Genomic DNA, 18,003 nt, shown 5'->3' on the forward strand with positions numbered 1-18,003 from the left:
GCCGTGATTTTCTAGCTGCACTTTGCTACCAAACTCCCCCATGGAATCATGGGCTGCAGCAGAAACTTGTCAACATTTTCTAACATTCTGGAAAATCTACTCTTAGTTGCCTTGTTAGATGAGGTACAGGATCAATAATCCCGTTCCTTTTAAAGTGTGATTGAAGATCTACAAGTAAGAAAAGGGAGAATCAGACAGTTGAAATTATCTTAGATTATTTGTGTTTTTAATGTTTCAATTAGCTTAAAAATGTTAAGTTTTATGTAACTTTTTACTGGTTATTAGGAGGTATGAAACTTTGAAAATCTTTGATTGCAATGCTCGAGGGCAAAGCTGAGGGTGAGGCATTGCCATCTGTAAAATGTTTCCAAAAATAGATTTATTGCATGAATCACAAAAAGCTAGTAGGTGGGTCCATCAATTATTTGAGAAGCAAACAGCATTTTGGCCTTCATTGCAAAGGGATGGAATCTAAAATTGGGAGGTTTTGTTGCAATTGTATAGAATGTTGGTGAGGCTCGCCTGTGAAATGCTGAACGCAGTTTTAAGGCATAAGAAGTACAAAGAAGGATAAACTCTTGGGCTTCCAGCCGGGTACAGATATAAATTCAGCCAACGTTTTGTTGACAAACAGTGACATCAGGGATGATGCTTGGGTATGTCTAGACTGGTGGTATTTATGCCCTGTCGCCCATCCCTCCTGGTTGGTTAGTCCTCATCTGGTCAGGTTTTCGTTCTCCCACCTTGTTTACAATTGAATTCCAGTTCTTAGAGCGAGACTTTTGTCTTTGTTAAAATTATTTTCCTCCAGTTTTATTTAATTGGCTTCTATCACCAGGTGGTCCCAAAAGCCATTGGAGCAGTATAGTTCTGTGCTGTCTAAGTCAATCCTGTAACCATTGTGAATGCAATGTTCTGCTACCACCAATTTCTCCAATAACCCAAATGGATACACCTCCTGTGCTCCTTGATGCGGGTTTCTACCGTGCATCCCATCTGCCTGATATACGCTGCTCCGCATTCACAGGAAATCCTGTAAGCGCCAGCCGTCCTGGCTCCCAGGTCATCTTTGATCCTTATTGGCTATGACTTGAGCTTCCTTGCAGGTTTGTGGATGGTATTAATCTGGTATTTCTTCAGGATCTTGGCTATCCTTCCAGAAACCATGCAAATATAGGGAAGACAGGTGGTAGCGACGAGTTCCTCCTTTTTGGTTCCTTCATCTTGTAGCCATTCTGTGGAAACATCGTGCATAATCATTTTAATTCCTTGTGGAGACAGTCCGGGTCCAAAATAGTTTTTGCATAGTTAATCAAGGTAGAAAGAGCTGCTCTATGTTGGGAGGCATGATAGTGGCTGTTATTGATGAGGTTTTTAGTCCGTGTGAGTGGGTTTCCAATAGATTTCATGTCTGAGGCTGCTGTCTGGTTTCCATTGTATTAAAATGTCCAGGAAAAGGAGGCAACCACTCTTCTCCATCTCTATCGTAAATTGAATGTTTGGATGTATGCTGTTCAGATGGCTGTGGAGATGTTGGAGTGTCTGGAGTCCATGAGGCCACATAACAAAGGTGTCATCAATGTATCTGTAAAAGCGTTTAGGGCATAAGGCGATGAGCTTAGCGCTCTCCCGTCAAATCCCTCCATGTAGAAATTAACAATAGCCGATGACAAGGACGATCCCATGGCCATTCTGTCCATTTGTCCATCGTAGTTCTCCTTAAAGAGGAAGTACATTGACGTAAGGGTGTGTTCAAAAAGATCAATGGTACCCTTATCAAACCTTTTTCACAGGAGGACCAAGCTATCTTTAATGGGAACATGTAAGCAGGGATATCACATTGAAGCACAAGGAGGTCTATCGTCAGTGGGATAAATTCTCCGACTTACTACCCCACTGAGCATCTAACGGCCTTTCATGGGGGCTGTTAGCATCGCATAACGAAGTCGACCAACTTTGTAAAAATGATCAACATCCAGCTAACCCTGGAGGACATAATAGTCAGTTTTGACATGGTGTCCCTGTTCATGAGAGTTCCCATGAAGGACAGCTTGGTCTTCCATTGGTCAAGGTTTGATAACTAATATGAACAAATGGACAAAGTGGCCATGGGGATGCCCTTGTCACCAGCTATTGTTAGTGTGAGGTCCTTGGGTTCATCGACCTTGAGCCCTAAGTGTTGCTTCAGATATGTCGATGAACCTTCATAGTGTGGCCTCATGAGCTCCAGGCACTCCAATAGTTCCACAATCATCTGCATAGCATATATCCAAACATTCAATTTATGATGGAGATGGAAAAGAATGGTTGCTTCCCATTCTTGGACATTCTAATAGGATGGAAACCAACTCTCACAGACTCGCATCTCAGCAATACCAGCCGCCATCATGCCTTTCAACGTAGAGCAGTTCTTTCTACTTTGATTAACTGTGTGAAAACTATTTCAGATCCAGAGAGTCTCCATGAGAAAATAAGACGATTATGCACGACGTTCCGACAGAATGGCTACAAAGTGAAGGAAATCAATCAAGCCCTTAAAAAGACCGACAGAAAAACCAGGAAACTTAAACAACAAGGAGGAACCCCTCACTGCAGCCTGTTTTCCCTATATTTCCACAGTTTACAGAAGGATCACCAAGACACTGAAGAAAAACCAGATTAATGCCATCCACTGACCTGTAAGGAAGCTCAAATCACAGTTTATGCGGGTCAAAGATGACCTGGACTCAGGTGGCTGGCATTTACAGGATTCCCTGTGATTGCGGAGCAGTGCTTATTGGCCAGTTGGGACGCACAGTGATAACCAGCATCAAGGAGCATAGGAGGTGTATCCGTTTGGGTTACCTGGAGAAGTTGACAGTAGCAAAACATTGCATTTGCAGTGGCCATGGGATTGACTTCGGTACAAAGCTACAGTGCAACGCCAATGGCTTTTGCAACAGCCTGATGAAGGAAGCATTTGGAATAAAACGAGACGAAAAGAACTTTAACAGACAAAGGTATCCCTCTAAGTAAGAACTGGAATTTGATTGTAAACAAGGTGTGAGAGCGGATGAGGATTAACCAATCAGGAGGGACAGTCTATGGGGTATAAATACCACCAGAATAGACATGCCCAAGCATCATTCCTGATGTAGATGGCAGAGTTTGACATTGAAATATCGGTTAAAATCAATATCTGTACCCAGCTGGAACCATGAGAAGAGTTTATTCGTCATATAAGCCAGGAAAGCACTAATCCCTTTTCAAGTAGAAAGAAGATTCACAAGCTAGTTAAAAACACAAAATGCTGGCAGAACTCAGCAGGCCAGACAGCATCTATGGGAGGAGGTAGTGACGACGTTTCGGGCCGAAACCCTTCACCAGGAGTGAAGTAACATGGGATGGTCGAGGGGGGATAAGAAGTGGGGGGAGGGATGAAGTAGAGAGCTGGGAAGTGATAGGCTGGAGGGAAATGGGCTAGGGGGAAGGTGGAGAATTATGGGAAATAAAAGAGAAAGAAAGGTAGGGCTGGGGGGAGATTATAGTGGGGGGGGGGGAAGAGAGAGAAAGAGAACCAGACTAAAATAATAGATAGGGATGGGGGTAAGGGGGGGGCAGGGGTATCAACGGAGGTCTGTGAGTTGGATGTTCATGCCGGCAGGTAGGAGGCTACCTAGGCGGGAGATAAGGTATTGCTCCATCGACCTGCGTGTGGCCTCATCTTGACGGTAGAGGAGGCCATGGACAGACATGTCGGAGTGGGAGTGGTCTGTGGAATTGAAGTGTGTGGCCACAGGGAGATCCCGCCACTGCTGGAGGACCGAGCGCTGGTGTTCGGCGAAATGGTCTCCCAGTCTGCGGCGGGTCTCCCCAATGTATAAATGGCCACATCGGGAGCACCGGATACAGTATATCACCCCAGTTGACTCACAGGTGAAGTGTTGCCTCACCTGAAAGGACTCTCTGGGGCCTGGGATGGTGGTGAGGGAAGAAGTGTGGGGGCAGGTGTAGCACTTCTTCCGTTTGCAGGGATGAGTGCCCAGAGGGAGGTCCGTGGGGAGGGATGGGGGGGATGAATGGACAAGGGAGTCACGTAGGGAGCAATCCCTGCGGAAAGCTGAGAGTGGGGGGGGAGGGGAAGATGTGGCTGGTGGTGGGATCACGTAGGAGGTGGCGGAAGTTACGGAGAATTATACATTGGATCTGTAGGCTGGTAGGGTAGTAGGTGAGAACCAGGGGGACTCTATCCCTGGTGGGCTGGCGGGGGGATGGGGTGAGGGCAGAGTTTGCGTGAAATACAGGAGATGCGATGGAGGGCAGAGTTGATAGTGGACGAAGGGAAGGAGAGCAGATGCGGCGGAGGAATTGAGAGAAAGGGATAGCATTTTTGCAGGAGACAGGGTGGGAGGAGGAATAGTCTAGGTAGCTGTGGGAGTTAGTAGGTTTGTAGTAGACGTCGGTGGATAGGCTGTCTTCAGAGATAGAAACAGAAAGATCTAGAAAGGGGAGGGAGGTGTCGGAAATAGACCGGGTGAATTTGAGGGCGGGGTGAAAGTTGGAGGCGAAGTTAATGAAGTTGACGAGCTCAGCATGTGTGCAGGAAGCAGTGCCGACGCAGTCGTCGATATAACGCAAGAAACGAGGAGGACGGATACCGGAACTTATCTGGAACATATAAGCAGGCTTGGAACATAGATTGCTCCACATGGCCGACAAAAAGGCAGGCATAGCTAGGACCCATGCAGGTGCCCATGGCTACACCTTTAGTTTGGTGGAAGTGGGAAGAGCCAAAGGAGAAATTGTTAAGGGTGAGGACTAATTCCGCGAGGCGGAGAAGAGTGGTGGTAGAAGGTGACTGGCTGGGTCTGGAATCCAGGAAGAAACGGAGAGCTTGGAGACCTTCCTGGTGGGGGATAGAGGTATATAGGGACTGGACATCCATGGTGAAAATGAGGCGGTGGGGGCCAGGGAACTTGAAATCTTTGAAGAGATGTAAAGTATGGGAAGTATCACGGACATAGGTGGGAAGGGATTGAACAAGGGGAGATAAAACAGAGTCGAGACAAGCAGAAATGAGTTCAGTGGGGCAGGAGCAAGCAGAGACAATGGGTCTGCCTAGACAGGCAGGTTTGTGAATCTACACTCCGCAACAATCCCTTCTGAACGCTCTGCTCTCCATTCCCTCCGCAACAATCCCAACCGAAACGTCGTCACTACCTCCTCCCATAGATGCTGTCTGGCCTGCTGAGTTCTGCCAGCATTTTGGGTTTTTATTTTTCTCCAGCATCTGCAGATTCACTCGTGTTCACAAGCTAGTTCTTTCTTTAAGAGAGTTAGCCTACCATGAGGTGCTAACAACTTTGGGTCTGTGTTCCTTGGAGTTTAGAAGAATGAGGGTGATACTGTTCAAGCTTAGAAAATTCCAAGGGGGCTTGGTTAAGTAGATGGTGGGATGTATTCACTAGTGGGAGAGTCAAACAAGGGGACATAACGACAAAGGGCCAATCATTTTAAACTAAGATACCTAGCAATTAATTCTCACATAGTATGGCAAATCTCTAGAAGTCTCTGCCCCAATGAATAATAGAAACTGGATCATTAGAAGTATTTAACATGGAGTTGGATAAATATTTGATAGCTCAAGGAATAGAGGCTTATGGAGGAAATGCATAGAAAAGGAGCTGAGGCCAGCTTAGAGTTGCCATGATATTAAATGGCCGAACAGGCTTGAAAGGTCTAATGACCTACTTCTGCTATCTTCTTGTGTTCATCCAAAATTTTTTTTTTTCCAGAACAACTTTGGGCTTCAATCCACTGTTGACTTATTGGAATCAAAATGTAGTGATTCTGTCACCACAGACAAAATCTCCTACTCAGCCACTACATCTTCCAGTACAGGAAATGAAGGCTCACAGATACCTGAATGTAAAAGCATGCCATTACAGGGACAATGTGATGAAGAATGGGAAGCAGGTAGATCAGATATTCAAAAAAAAATTGTTCAAGTTAATTCAGTATTTAAGTAATTTGCATTTAGGGAACAAAAATTTAATGTAAGTTCGGGATGAATTTTTAAGCTATGTATTGTCCTACATGGATCTTAACTAAGTGTAAACTCCATGCTGAGCATCCTAAAATCCTTCCAATTAATATCTTTATAACTTGCGTTTATGAAATATTTTACATTTGGTTAGTCATTTGCGATAAATTGAATAAGGAAAGTTACTAATGTAAACATCTAGAACATGGTAGAAAGCATCTGAAGTTCTTTACTGCTGAACTACATTTGATGTCTATTCCTGAACTTATTTTTCTTAAGAAGAAACCTGTTAATTTGCACAAAGAGGAACAGATTTGGGAGGTGGAAGCACAAATACAGTGATTTTCTGATTAATCAATTTAAAAATGCCGTGTAATTAATTTTTATTTTTTCAGCTTCTGAATTCCTTCAGGGAGATTTGAAAAAATTCTTTAATTGTTTAGGCTGGCAAACCCCGTAGACATTACATGCTAAGCATTACATCCCTACTCTTTCTTTTATGGATTTTAATTAATGGGGAAACTTATTTCTTGCTGTCCGTAACAAGTAGATATGGTATGGTTCTCTGTTTGGAATGACATCCAGTATAGCAAACTAAAAAAATAACTAAAGAAGTTGGATAGTGGTTGGGTGGATGAAGTTCAAAGTAGAGAAATGTGAAGTAGAGTAATTGAGAAAAATATAGAGAATATTTTTAAGTTTTGTGATATTTATAGATGCAAATATCAGTTGTTGAAGTGCAAATATAAATAAATCTTTTGGGTATTTGGGGTTTAGTAGCCATTGTATAAAAGGGGAAAATTTGTGTATGTGGGGTATTGGTTAGGCAACGCTACAAGAACTGGGTGAGTTCTAGGGGGAAGAAGCTGAAAGAAATGATCGTTTCAGTAGAATATATTAGAATGATGCTAAAGTAAAAGGTTTTCATTTTGAAAAGAGGTAAAATTGGATCTAAATTTACAGAAACAAAGTTGAAGTACAAAGTTAAGACCTACTTCAGTTTTAAAATTAGAAAATTTTGATAGGGTTCGCAATTGAATGTGTTTATTGGGCAACTTATCACTATATACCATTGGAATATACGTGGAACTTTATCCATGCAAGAGATTAGTTTCAAGAAAAAAATCTAAGGGATAAAATGGCACACTTATGTAGAACCATAGAACATTACAGCACAGAAACAGGCCCTTCAGCCCTTCTTGACTGTGCTGAACCATTTTTCTGCCTAGTCCCACTGACCTGCACCTGGCCCATATCCCTCCATACCCTTCTCATCCATGTACCTGTATAAGTTTTTCTTAAATGTTAAAAGTGAGCCCGCATTTACAACTTCATCTGGCAGCTCATTCCACACTCCCACCACTCTGTGTGAAGAAGCCTCCCCCCAATGTTCCCTTTAAACTTTTTCCCCTTCACCTTTAACCCATGTCGTCTGGTTTTATTCTCCCCTAGCCTTAGTGGAAAAGGCCTGCCTGCACTCACTCTATCTATACCCACCATAATTTTATATACCTCTATCAAGTCTCCCCTCATTCTTCTACGCTCCAGGGAATAAAGTCCTAACCTATTCAACCTTTCTCTGTAACTCAGTTTCTCAAGTCCCGGCAACATCCTTATAAACCTTCTCTGCACTCTCTCAACCTTATTAATATCCTTCCTGTAATTCGGTGACCAAAGCTGCACACAATACTCCAAATTCAGCCTCACCAATGCCTTATACAACCTCACCGTAACATTCCAACTCTTATACTCAATACTCTGATTTATAAAGGCCAATGTACCAAAAGCTCTCTTTACTACCCTATCTACCTGTGGCGCAACTTTTAGGGAATGTTGTATCTGTATTCCTAGATCCCTCTGTTCTACTGCACTCCTCAGTGACCTACCATTTACCTTGTATGTTCTACCTTGGTTTGTCCTTCTGATCTCGATTTAGCAACCTAAAATTTTTATTGGAGCTTTGAAATTTGCAAGTCCATCAACTTCTGTGTGGATCAGTCTATAAAAGAAACATAGAAAATAGGTGCAGGAGTAGGCCATTCGGCCCTTCGAGCCTGCACCGCCATTCAGTATGATCATGGCTGATCATCCAACTCAGAACCCTGTACCTGCTTTCTCTCCATACCCCCTGATCCCTTTAGCCACAAGGGCCATATCTAACTTCCTCTTAAGTATAGCCAATGAACCGGCCTCAACTGTTTCCTGTGGCAGAGAATTCCACAGATTCACCACTCTCTGTGTGAAGAAGTTTTTCCTCATCTCGGTCCTAAAAGGCTTCCCCTTTATCTTTAAACTGTGACCCCCTCGTTCTGTACTTCCCCAACATCGGAAACAATCTTCCTGCATCTAGCCTGTCCAATCCCTTTAGAATTTTATACGTTTCAATAAGATCCCCCCTCAATCTTCTAAATTCCAGTGAGTATAAGCCTAGTCAATCCAGTCTTTCTTCATATGAAAGTCCTGCCATCCCAGGAATCAATCTGGTGAACCTTCTCTGTACTCCCTCTATGGCAAGAATGTCTTTCCTCAGATTAGGGGACCAAAACTGCACACAATACTCCAGGTGTGGTCTCACCAAGGCCTTGTACAACTGCAGTAGAACCTCCATGCTCCTGTACTCAAATCCTTTTGCTATGAATGCCAACATACCATTTGCCTTTTTCACCGCCTGCTGTACCTGCATGCCCACCTTCAATGACTGATGTACAATGACAATCAGGTCTCGTTGCATCTCCCCGTTTCCTAATCGGCCACCGTTCAGATAATAACCTGTTTTCCTGTTCTTGCAACCAAAGTGGATAACCTCACATTTATCCACATTAAATTGCATCTGCCATGAATTTGCCCACTCACCTAACCTATCCAAGTCACCCTGCATCCTCTTAGCATCCTCCTCACAGCTAACACTGCCGCCTAGCTTCGTGTCATCCGCAAACTTGGAGATGCTGCATTTAATTCCCTCGTCTAAATCATTAATATATATTGTAAACAACTGGGATCCCAGCACTGAGCCTTGCAGTACCCCACTAGTCACTGCCTGCCATTCTGAAAAGGTCCCGTTTACTCCCACTCTTTGCTTCCCGTCTGCCAACCAATTCTCTATCCACATCAATACCGTGTGCCTTAAGTTTGCACACTAATCTCCTGTGTGGGACCTTGTCACAAGCCTTTTGAAAATCTAAATATACCACATCCACTGGCTCTCCCCTATCTACTCTACTAGTTACATCTTCAAAAAATTCTATAGGATTCGTCAGACATGATTTTCCTTTCACAAATCCATGCTGACTTTGTCCGATGATTTCACCTCTTTCCAAATGTGCTGTTATCACATCTTTGATAACCGACTCCAGCATTTTCCACACCACCGATGTCAGACTCACCGGTCTATAATTCCCCGGTTTTCTCTCTCTCCTTTTTTAAAAAGTGGGGTTACATTAGCCACCCTCCAATCCTCAGGAACTAATCCAGAATCTAAGGAGTTTTGAAAAATTGTCACTAATGCATCCACTATTTCTTGGGCTACTTCCTTAAGCACTCTGGGATGCAGACCATCTGGCCCTGGGGATTTATCTGCCTTTAATCCCTTCAATTTACCTAACACCACTTCCCTACTAACATGTATTTCCCTCAGTTCCTCCATCTCACTAGACCCTCGGTCCCCTACTATTTCCGGAAGATTATTTATGTCCTCCTCAGTGAAAACAGAACCAAACTAGTTATTCAACTGGTCTGCCATGTCCTTGTTCCCTATGATCAATTCACCTGTTTCTGACTGTAAGGGACCTACATTTGTTTTGACCAATCTTTTTCTTTTCACATATCTATAAAAGCTTTTACAGTCAGTTTTTATGTTCCCTGCCAGCTTTCTCTCATAATCTTTTCCCCCTTTCCTAATTAAGCCCTTTGTCCTCCTCTGCTGGTCTCTGGATTTCTCCCAGTCCTCAGGTGTGCCACTTTTCTTGCTAATTTATATGTTTCTTCTTTGGACTTGATACTATCCCTAATTTCCCTTGTCAGCCACGGGTGCACTACCTTCCCTGGTTTATTCTTTTGCCAAACTGGGATGAACAATTGCTGTAGTTCATCCATGCGATCTTTAAATGCTTGCCATTGCATATCCACCGTCAACCCTTTAAGTATCATTTGCCAGTCTATCTTAGCTAATTCACGTCTCATACCTTCAAAGTTACCCTTCTTTAAGTTCAGAATCTTTGTTTCTGAATTAACTATGTCACTGTCCATCTTAATGAAGAATTCCACCATATTATGGTCACTCTTACCCAAGGGGCCTTGCACTTCAAGATTGCTAACTAACCCTTCCTCATTGCTCAATACCCAATCTAAAATGGCCTGCTCTCTAGTTGGTTCCTGGACATGTTGGTTCAGAAAACCATCCCGCATACATTCCAAGAAATCCTCTTCCTCAGCACCCTTACCAATTTGGTTCACTCAATCTATATGTAGATTGAAGTCACCCATTATAACTACTGTTCCTTTATTGCATGCATTTCTAATTTCCTGTTTAATGCCATCCCCAACCTCACTACTACTGTTAGGTGGCTTGTACACAACTCCCACCAGTGTTTTCTGCCCCTTAGTGTTATGCAGCTCTACCCATATCAGTTCCACATCCTCCAGGCTAATGTCCTTCCTTTCTATTGCGTTAATCTCCTCTCTAACCAGCAATGCTACCCCACCTCCTTTTCTTTCCTGTCTATCCCTCCTGAATATTGAATATCCCTGGATGTTGAGCTCCCATCCTTGGTCACCCTGGAGCCATGTCTCTGTGATCGCAACTATATCATATTCATTAATAACTATCTGCATATTCAATTCATCCACCTTGTTACGAATGCTCCTCGCATTGACACACAAAGCCTTCAGGCTTGTTTTTACAACACTCTTAGCCCTTATACAATTATGTTGAAAGTGGCTCTTTTTGCTTTTTGCCCTGGATTTGCCTGCCTGCCACTTTTACTTTTCACCTTACTACTTTTTGCTTGTAAAATCTCCGCTTTGGCGCTGTACCAAAGGAATTTAATTATAATTGAGTGCGGCTTTCTCTCCCGGGTAGGTTTTGGAACGAACCCGCAGTGATCTTCCCTTCAGATCAAGCAGTTTACCTTCTTGGTGATGTATTATTTTTTAAGGACTGGACAGCTAAAGGAATAACCGTTCTTTGCAACATAATGAAAGAAGGAACACTGTTCAGTTTTGAAATGCTTAAAGAGAAACACCTACTGAAAAACAAGATTTTTATCGGTATTTACAGATGCAACAATATGTTAATAAGACACTTAAAAATGTAACCAAGGCAAATACATGCTTGATAGAGCTATTTAGAAAAGCATATAATTCAGATAATGGTAGTAGAATAATTTCAAGCATGTATAAGGGGTTGTCAAATCTTAAAACACATTTGACTTCATACATTAAAACGAAATGGGAGAAGGAAGGAGAGATAATTATATCTGAGGAAGAATGGACAACAATATGGAAATATCAATGGAAGTGTACTAATGGAGGGAGTTTGGATGGAAAAACTTGATAAGATATTTTATTACACCCTCTCAGAAATCCCATTATGATGGTAACCTCCCTGTTTGCTGGAGAAATTGTGGAAATCAAAATGCAAATCATTATATTTTTTGGGACTGCCCTGTTATCAAAAACTATTGGAGGGGGATACACAATCTTTAAATGTGAAATACCCTTGGAGAGTAAGACCATATATTTTGGATATATACCTCAAGAATGGTTGAAAAGAGATAAATATTTAATGAATATACTGTTGGTGGCTGGTAAAAAGACTCTTACTAGGAAATGGTTATCACAGGAGAGCCCAACTTTAAATACATGGATGGAAATTACAATGGACATTTACAAAATGGAGAAGATAACAGCATCTGTTAATCATAAGCTGGAACAATTTGATTCATGCTGTGAAAAATGGTTTAACTACATGATGCCTCATAGGCCTGATTTTATTCTCACAAATCAATGAATCTGTTGTAAAAATAAAAATCACTCCCTACTTGTACATAGCTCTTTCCTTTTGCTTGTTTTTTCTTTCCACTCTTTTCTATAAGTGTATACCCCAGATAAATAATTTGTGGAGATTCTGTGATATATATGATTATATGGTATATATGTACAATGTCTGAATTACATCTTATGGAAATGTTTGTTTGATGAACGTCAATAAAAAAAATTACAAAAAAAAACAAGCTGGGAAGTGATGGGTAGAAAAACTGAAGAAGGAGGCATTTGATAGGAGAGGAAAGTGGGCCATCTGAGAAAGGGACGGAGGGTGGACACCAGGGGAAGGTGACAGGTGAAGAGAAGAGGTAAGAGAGGAGCCAGAGAAGTTACAGAAATCAATGTTCATGCAATCAGGTTGGAGGCTACACAGACAGAGCATGAGGTGTTGCTCTTTCAACTTGAGAGTGGCCTCATTGTGGCAGTAGAGTAGAACATGGACCAATATCTCAGAATGGTAGTGGGCCTTGGAATTAAAATAGTTGGCACCAGGAAATCCTGCTTGTTGTAGATGGAGCGAAGTTGCTCGACAAAGCATTACCCCAATCTATGTCAACCCTCACTCATGTAGAGAAGGCTGCATCAGGAGCGCCATATACAGTAGACAACCCCTACAGATTTGCAGGTGAAGTGTTTCTTCACCTGGAAGGGCTATTTGAAGATGAGGGCGAAGGTGGATGGGCCAGTATGGCACTTCTGCTTGCAGGAATAAGTGCCAGGAGGGAGATTAGTTGGGGAGGGTTAACTGGGCAAGGGAATCATGGAGAGTGATTCCTGTGGCGGGGGGGGGGGGGGGGGGGCGGTGGTGGTAAAGATGAGTTTAGTAGCAGGATCCTGTTAACAGCATTCAACTATTTTTTCCTCATGTTGAATAAGAATTAATATTACTCAGACAAAATTAAATTTAGAGGTTACTAATTGAGAAATTTACAAAAGCCATGCAACATTAAGTACTTCTTGCATTAATGTGTTAAATAGTTTAGTGTGCTTTGTCAAAAATGTCATTGATTAATCTAATGTTCTTTGCAAATCAACTGCAGAAATTAAAGGATAGTAAATTTCAATATTTCCTGTGAGTGGAAGATTTAAACTCTTAATTACCATACTTGCCCAGTTACCTACAACTTAATTTTTACTTTTTCTTTGCAGATGATCTTGATTTCCTGATGGCTGAACTACCAGAGGAATACTTCACTGCCCTTTGAACTTCCTGTTAAGTGTTGGATTTAATCCTGGAAAAATGCTTATTTATCTCTTATTAAACTGTTAATTGTGAGTTAAAATATCTACTGAGTTTCTGATGATCATAAAATCATCAGGATTTGCTTCTAACAGGACTTGAAAGTATGATTATTAAGAAGACATTCCCCCTCCTAAATGCGAACCTGCCTCTATAGAGCCATTTTCAGATGTACCAAAGCAGTCTTCATACATTACTGTAAAATATACTCTTGGTCCATTTTAAATGAACTGAAATGTTAATTTACTGGTAATTGTTAATATTTTGATGTTTTTCATTAAATCTTGCTGTGTATTGCTGATTTTTGGAAATTATTAAAATATGAACTTTGTGTTATTGTTAACTTGTCAAAGAATGGAGACTCTTAAGCTTGTATCAAAAGGAAGTTCTGAATCACAGAAGAAAATTGATCTTGCAGAACAGTTAAGTACCTCTCCCTGCAGTCTCCCATTTCTAGAATTTTCAGTAACCATGAGGAATATTCCAATATACTCATTTCATTTTGCTTTCATTCACCTTGAGAACCTTTTGCTTTGGCGGACAGAAGCTTTTCTAATTGAAGTGTTCTTTGCAAATTTGCATTGAAGGCATTTTCATTCCTCTGTGCATATTAGATCATCTAGTGATAACCAGACCAGTACTCTGAATTTCAATTTACGTTAGTTTCTCCAATCTACTAGTGATATTCAAATTGTTTCCAGATCATGAAAACACATTGGGTAATTTGTGTTAAGGAGCTTTGCACAAGTGCAAAAGTATTTATAATGCTTTACAAACCAATTTTAAAGGCAACAGCACTGGCTAGTGGTCCAAGTGTGCATTATTCCAGCTTCCAGCATTTTTGCCTTTCAACATCAATGCTGAACCCAGGGTCATTGTTTTTTAAACACAAGAGGTTCTTACGATGCTGGAAATTCAGAACAGCAGACAAAATGCTGGAGGAACTAAGCATTTTCTGTGTATCACTCTTTGTTTTTGTTGTGTCAAACATACCCAGGCACTAAATTGAAATAGGAAACAGTTCTAAAACTTCAGCTCATAAATGTAACATTTGAGAATGTGCAGTTTGTGGACGCCAAATAAAGGAAAGAGTGGTATCCACAAAGTGTACATAAAGGCTAGCATCTCTACCATTTAAGTAGTTTTCAACCTTTAACACCACCTAAACGTACATTTTTTCTATACAGTACCTTATGGACTGGGCTCTTGCCTCTCCCAGATAAACTGGTGCAGGATGCTTGCCACATTATTTTCAGAACAGCTTTCATATTTCTGCTGAAATTTATTTCATCCTCCTTTAATCCCAATTCACTATAGTATAACGATACTGCTTGTTCCTGGGCGGCAGAAGCATTTTGTCTTTCTCAACCACGTAATTGGGAGAAGGAAAACTAAAGCTACATTTCTTTGGATGTTTAAGGAAATGATTAGCAAGGCCATTGTTAAAAGTTTGGGCATTACCCATTACAAAAACATTATATAATATTTTTCTGAAATTCTGATTGCCAATTCCTCATTTGTATTGTGGAATGTCTCTTTCAACAATGATTTACTGTATTTATTGCCTTCTCTACTAATTGCCAAATACCTATGAAACAATTCCAGATTTGAATCAACTTTAAAGAGTGTGATTTTGCTTTACTAAATGAGTATATTAATTGAGCATCAATGCAGACATGTTGTTTTGGGAGTGATCTGTCTCTTCTATTTCCGGATTCTTTTACTTGGTTTTTTAAATGTCAGCTGCAGTAACTCATCCCAGTAATTGGAAAATGACAGAGGTCAATTATCTAAGGGCAACAACATATCACCACACTCTAAGGAGCTAAACCATGACGATGGAAGTTTTCACCATTGTCACCTTCAGATTAATTAGGGAGCTGAGTGTCATTGACCTTTTCTTGGAATTGTGCAGAGTACTTGGGATTGCAAAATTTACCTGTGCATAGACCCAATTGAACGTTAAATAAAATGGAAGCAAGAGTAGGTCATTTGGTTGCTCATACCTGCTCTAGAGTTCAATAAAATTGAAGATGACACTAGCTAGGATGAAGGCAGAGCAGCAATTTGGAAAGTGCGGATGGTACATCCCAAAGATGAAGTATTCTAGAGGATGACACAACCATGTCTGACAAAGGCAGTCAAAGACACATAATAGATTCAAGATTCAAAAACTTTATTCTCATTCTAACCGTACATCAGCTCTGCAGGGCAGAATGAGACAGCGTTTCCCAGGAGCAGTGCAATCATAACATAACAAATGCAACACTAAATAATAAATATAACAATAAATAGTAAAACACAACAGCCACACATCAGTTAAAAACAAGTTATAAGTGTCCAGTGCAAGTTAAGTGTCCAAAGCAGAGTCAGGTAGAGCAGCTATTTAGCAGTCTGACTGCCTGTGGGAGGAAGTTGTTTGGTAGCCTTGTGGTTTTAGTTTTGATGCTCCTGTGACGTTTACCTGATGGCAGAAGAACAAACAGTTCATGGAGAGGGTGTGAGGGGTCTTTAATGATGTACCGTGTCTTCTGGAGGCATCGACTCTGAAAGAGGTCTTGAACAGAAGGTAGGGAGACCCCAATAACCTTCTCTGCTCCCCTAACCACCCTCTGCAAGGCTTTTTTGTCGGCAGCACTGCAGCTGGAGTACCAGGTTGTGATGCAAAAGGTCAGCACACTCTCAACCACTCTTCTGTAGAATGTAGTTAAGATGTTAGTGGGGAGTGATGCTTGTTTAAGCTTCCTCAGAAAGGGAAAAGGGCATACAATGTAGCAAAAATTAGTCTGAACTTAGAGGCTTGGGAAGCATTTTAAAACCAACAATAGGCAACTAAAAAGCTATAAGGAGAGAGAAGAAAAAAAATATGAAAGTAAGCTAATAATGTAAGAGGTTACCAAAAGCTTTTCAGATATATAAACAGTAAAAGAGAGGTAAGAGTGGAAATGGCACTGGAGAGGTAGTAATGGGGGACAACAACCTGGCGGATTAACTGAATAAGTATTTTGTGTCAGTCTTCACTGTGAAAGACACAAGCAGTATGTCAGAAATTCAGTAGTGTCAAGGGGCAGCAGCGAGTGTAGTTGCTATTCCTAAGGAAAAGGTCTGAAGGTAGATAAGTTTCCTGGACCAGATGGGCTAAACTCAAGGGTTCTGAGGTAGCTGAAGAAATTGTTCCTGAGGATTAGAAAATTGCAAATGTCACTCCATTCTTTAAGAAGGGAGTGAAACAGAAGAAGTTATATGCCAGTTAGCCTGAGTTCAGTAGTTGGCAAGATGTTGGAGTCGATTATTCAAAATAAGGTTTCAGGGTACTTGGAGGCACATGATAAAATAGGCCAAAGTTAGCATAGTTTCCTTAAAGAGAAATCTTGCCTGCCAAATCTGCTGGAGTTCTTTGAGGAAATAACAGGCAAGATAGACAAAGGAGAGTCAGATGTTGTTTACTTGGCATTTCAGAAGACCCTTAACAAGGTGTTGCACATGAGGCTGCTTCAAGATCCCATTGTGTTACAGGTTCAATACTAGCATGGATAGAAGGTTGGCTGACTGGCAAAAGCAAAGAGTGGGAATCATGGGATCCTGTTCTGCTTGACTGCCGGTGACTGGTAGTATTTGCTGGGATAGATATTGGCACCGCTTCTTTTCTCGTATATTAATGATTTGAATTATAGAATTAATGGCTTCCTGGCCAAGTTTGCAGAAGATGCGAAGATAGGTGGAGGGGCAAATACTGTTGAGGAAGCAGGGAGTCTGCAGCAGGACTTAAATAGATAGGCAAAAGAAGTGGCAGGTGGAATATAGTGTATATATTCTTGCAGTGTGTATAGTATCTTGCAGGTGAGTCAGTGGTAAGGAAGGTAAATGCAATGTTGGCATTCATTTTGAGAGCACTAGAATATAAAAGCAAGAGTGTAATGCTAAGGCTTTATAAGGCACTGATCAAAAGGCACCTGGGGAAATTGTCAGCAGTTTTGTGTCCGTTATCTAAGAAAAGATGTGTTGGCACTGAAGTGTCCAAAGGAGATTCATGAGAATGATTCTTGGAATCAAAGGATTAACATATAAGGAGTGTTTGGCTCTGTGCCTGTACTTGCTGGAGCTTAGAAGAATGAGAGGGGATCACATTGAAACCTATTGAATATTGAAAGGCCTAGGTAGAGTAGATGGTAACAGATGCAGTAGGAGAGTGCCCAGGCATGTCCGGAGCGGAGTTTGAAAAACCCAGTCCCCATAAAAGAGGGGTACCGTCATGCGGAGTGGTCTGAGTCACAGTGGTAAGGCTTCAGCGAGAATGATTGGAGGCAAGGTAACTAGGGAAGTTTATTTTCTTAATTAACTCCTGAAAGAATAGGGGGTATGTCTGCAGGATCAATGTTCTGTTCTGGGTGTGAGATGTGGGAATTCCAGGACACTTCTAGCCTCTCCGATGGACCCGGTGCAGACGAGGCCATCGAGATGCAGCTCCTTAGAGACCATGTTAGGGAACTGGAGCTGTAGCTGGATGACCTTTGGCTTGTTAGGGAAAGTGAGGAAGTGATAGACGGCAGCTGCAGGGACGTAGTCACTGCAAGGCGACAGATAAATGGAATATTGGTCAGGAGAGGGAAGGGGGAATGTCAGATAGTGAAGAGCGCCCCTGTGGCCATCCCCCTCAACAATAAGTACTCCATTTTGAGTACTGCTGGGGGTGGGGGTA

At 41.6% G+C, this 18,003-nt stretch overlaps 1 protein-coding gene across 1 annotated transcript in view; it reads left to right on the forward strand.

The window, feature by feature from the left end:
- The window catches only part of hrob (homologous recombination factor with OB-fold), a 47,357-nt gene extending 33,715 nt beyond the window's left edge, over positions 1–13,642 (forward strand). The window contains exons 9-10 of the mRNA XM_073071568.1: positions 5,775–5,955; positions 13,214–13,642. Of these exons, the coding sequence (XP_072927669.1) occupies positions 5,775–5,955; positions 13,214–13,269 (237 nt within the window). The 3' untranslated portion in view covers positions 13,270–13,642. The remainder of the gene's footprint in view (positions 1–5,774; positions 5,956–13,213) is intronic.
- Positions 13,643–18,003: the final 4,361 nt, after the last annotated feature.

Source organism: Hemitrygon akajei, chromosome 18 (assembly GCF_048418815.1).
Source record: "Hemitrygon akajei chromosome 18, sHemAka1.3, whole genome shotgun sequence".
NCBI classification, from domain to species: domain Eukaryota; kingdom Metazoa; phylum Chordata; class Chondrichthyes; order Myliobatiformes; family Dasyatidae; genus Hemitrygon; species Hemitrygon akajei.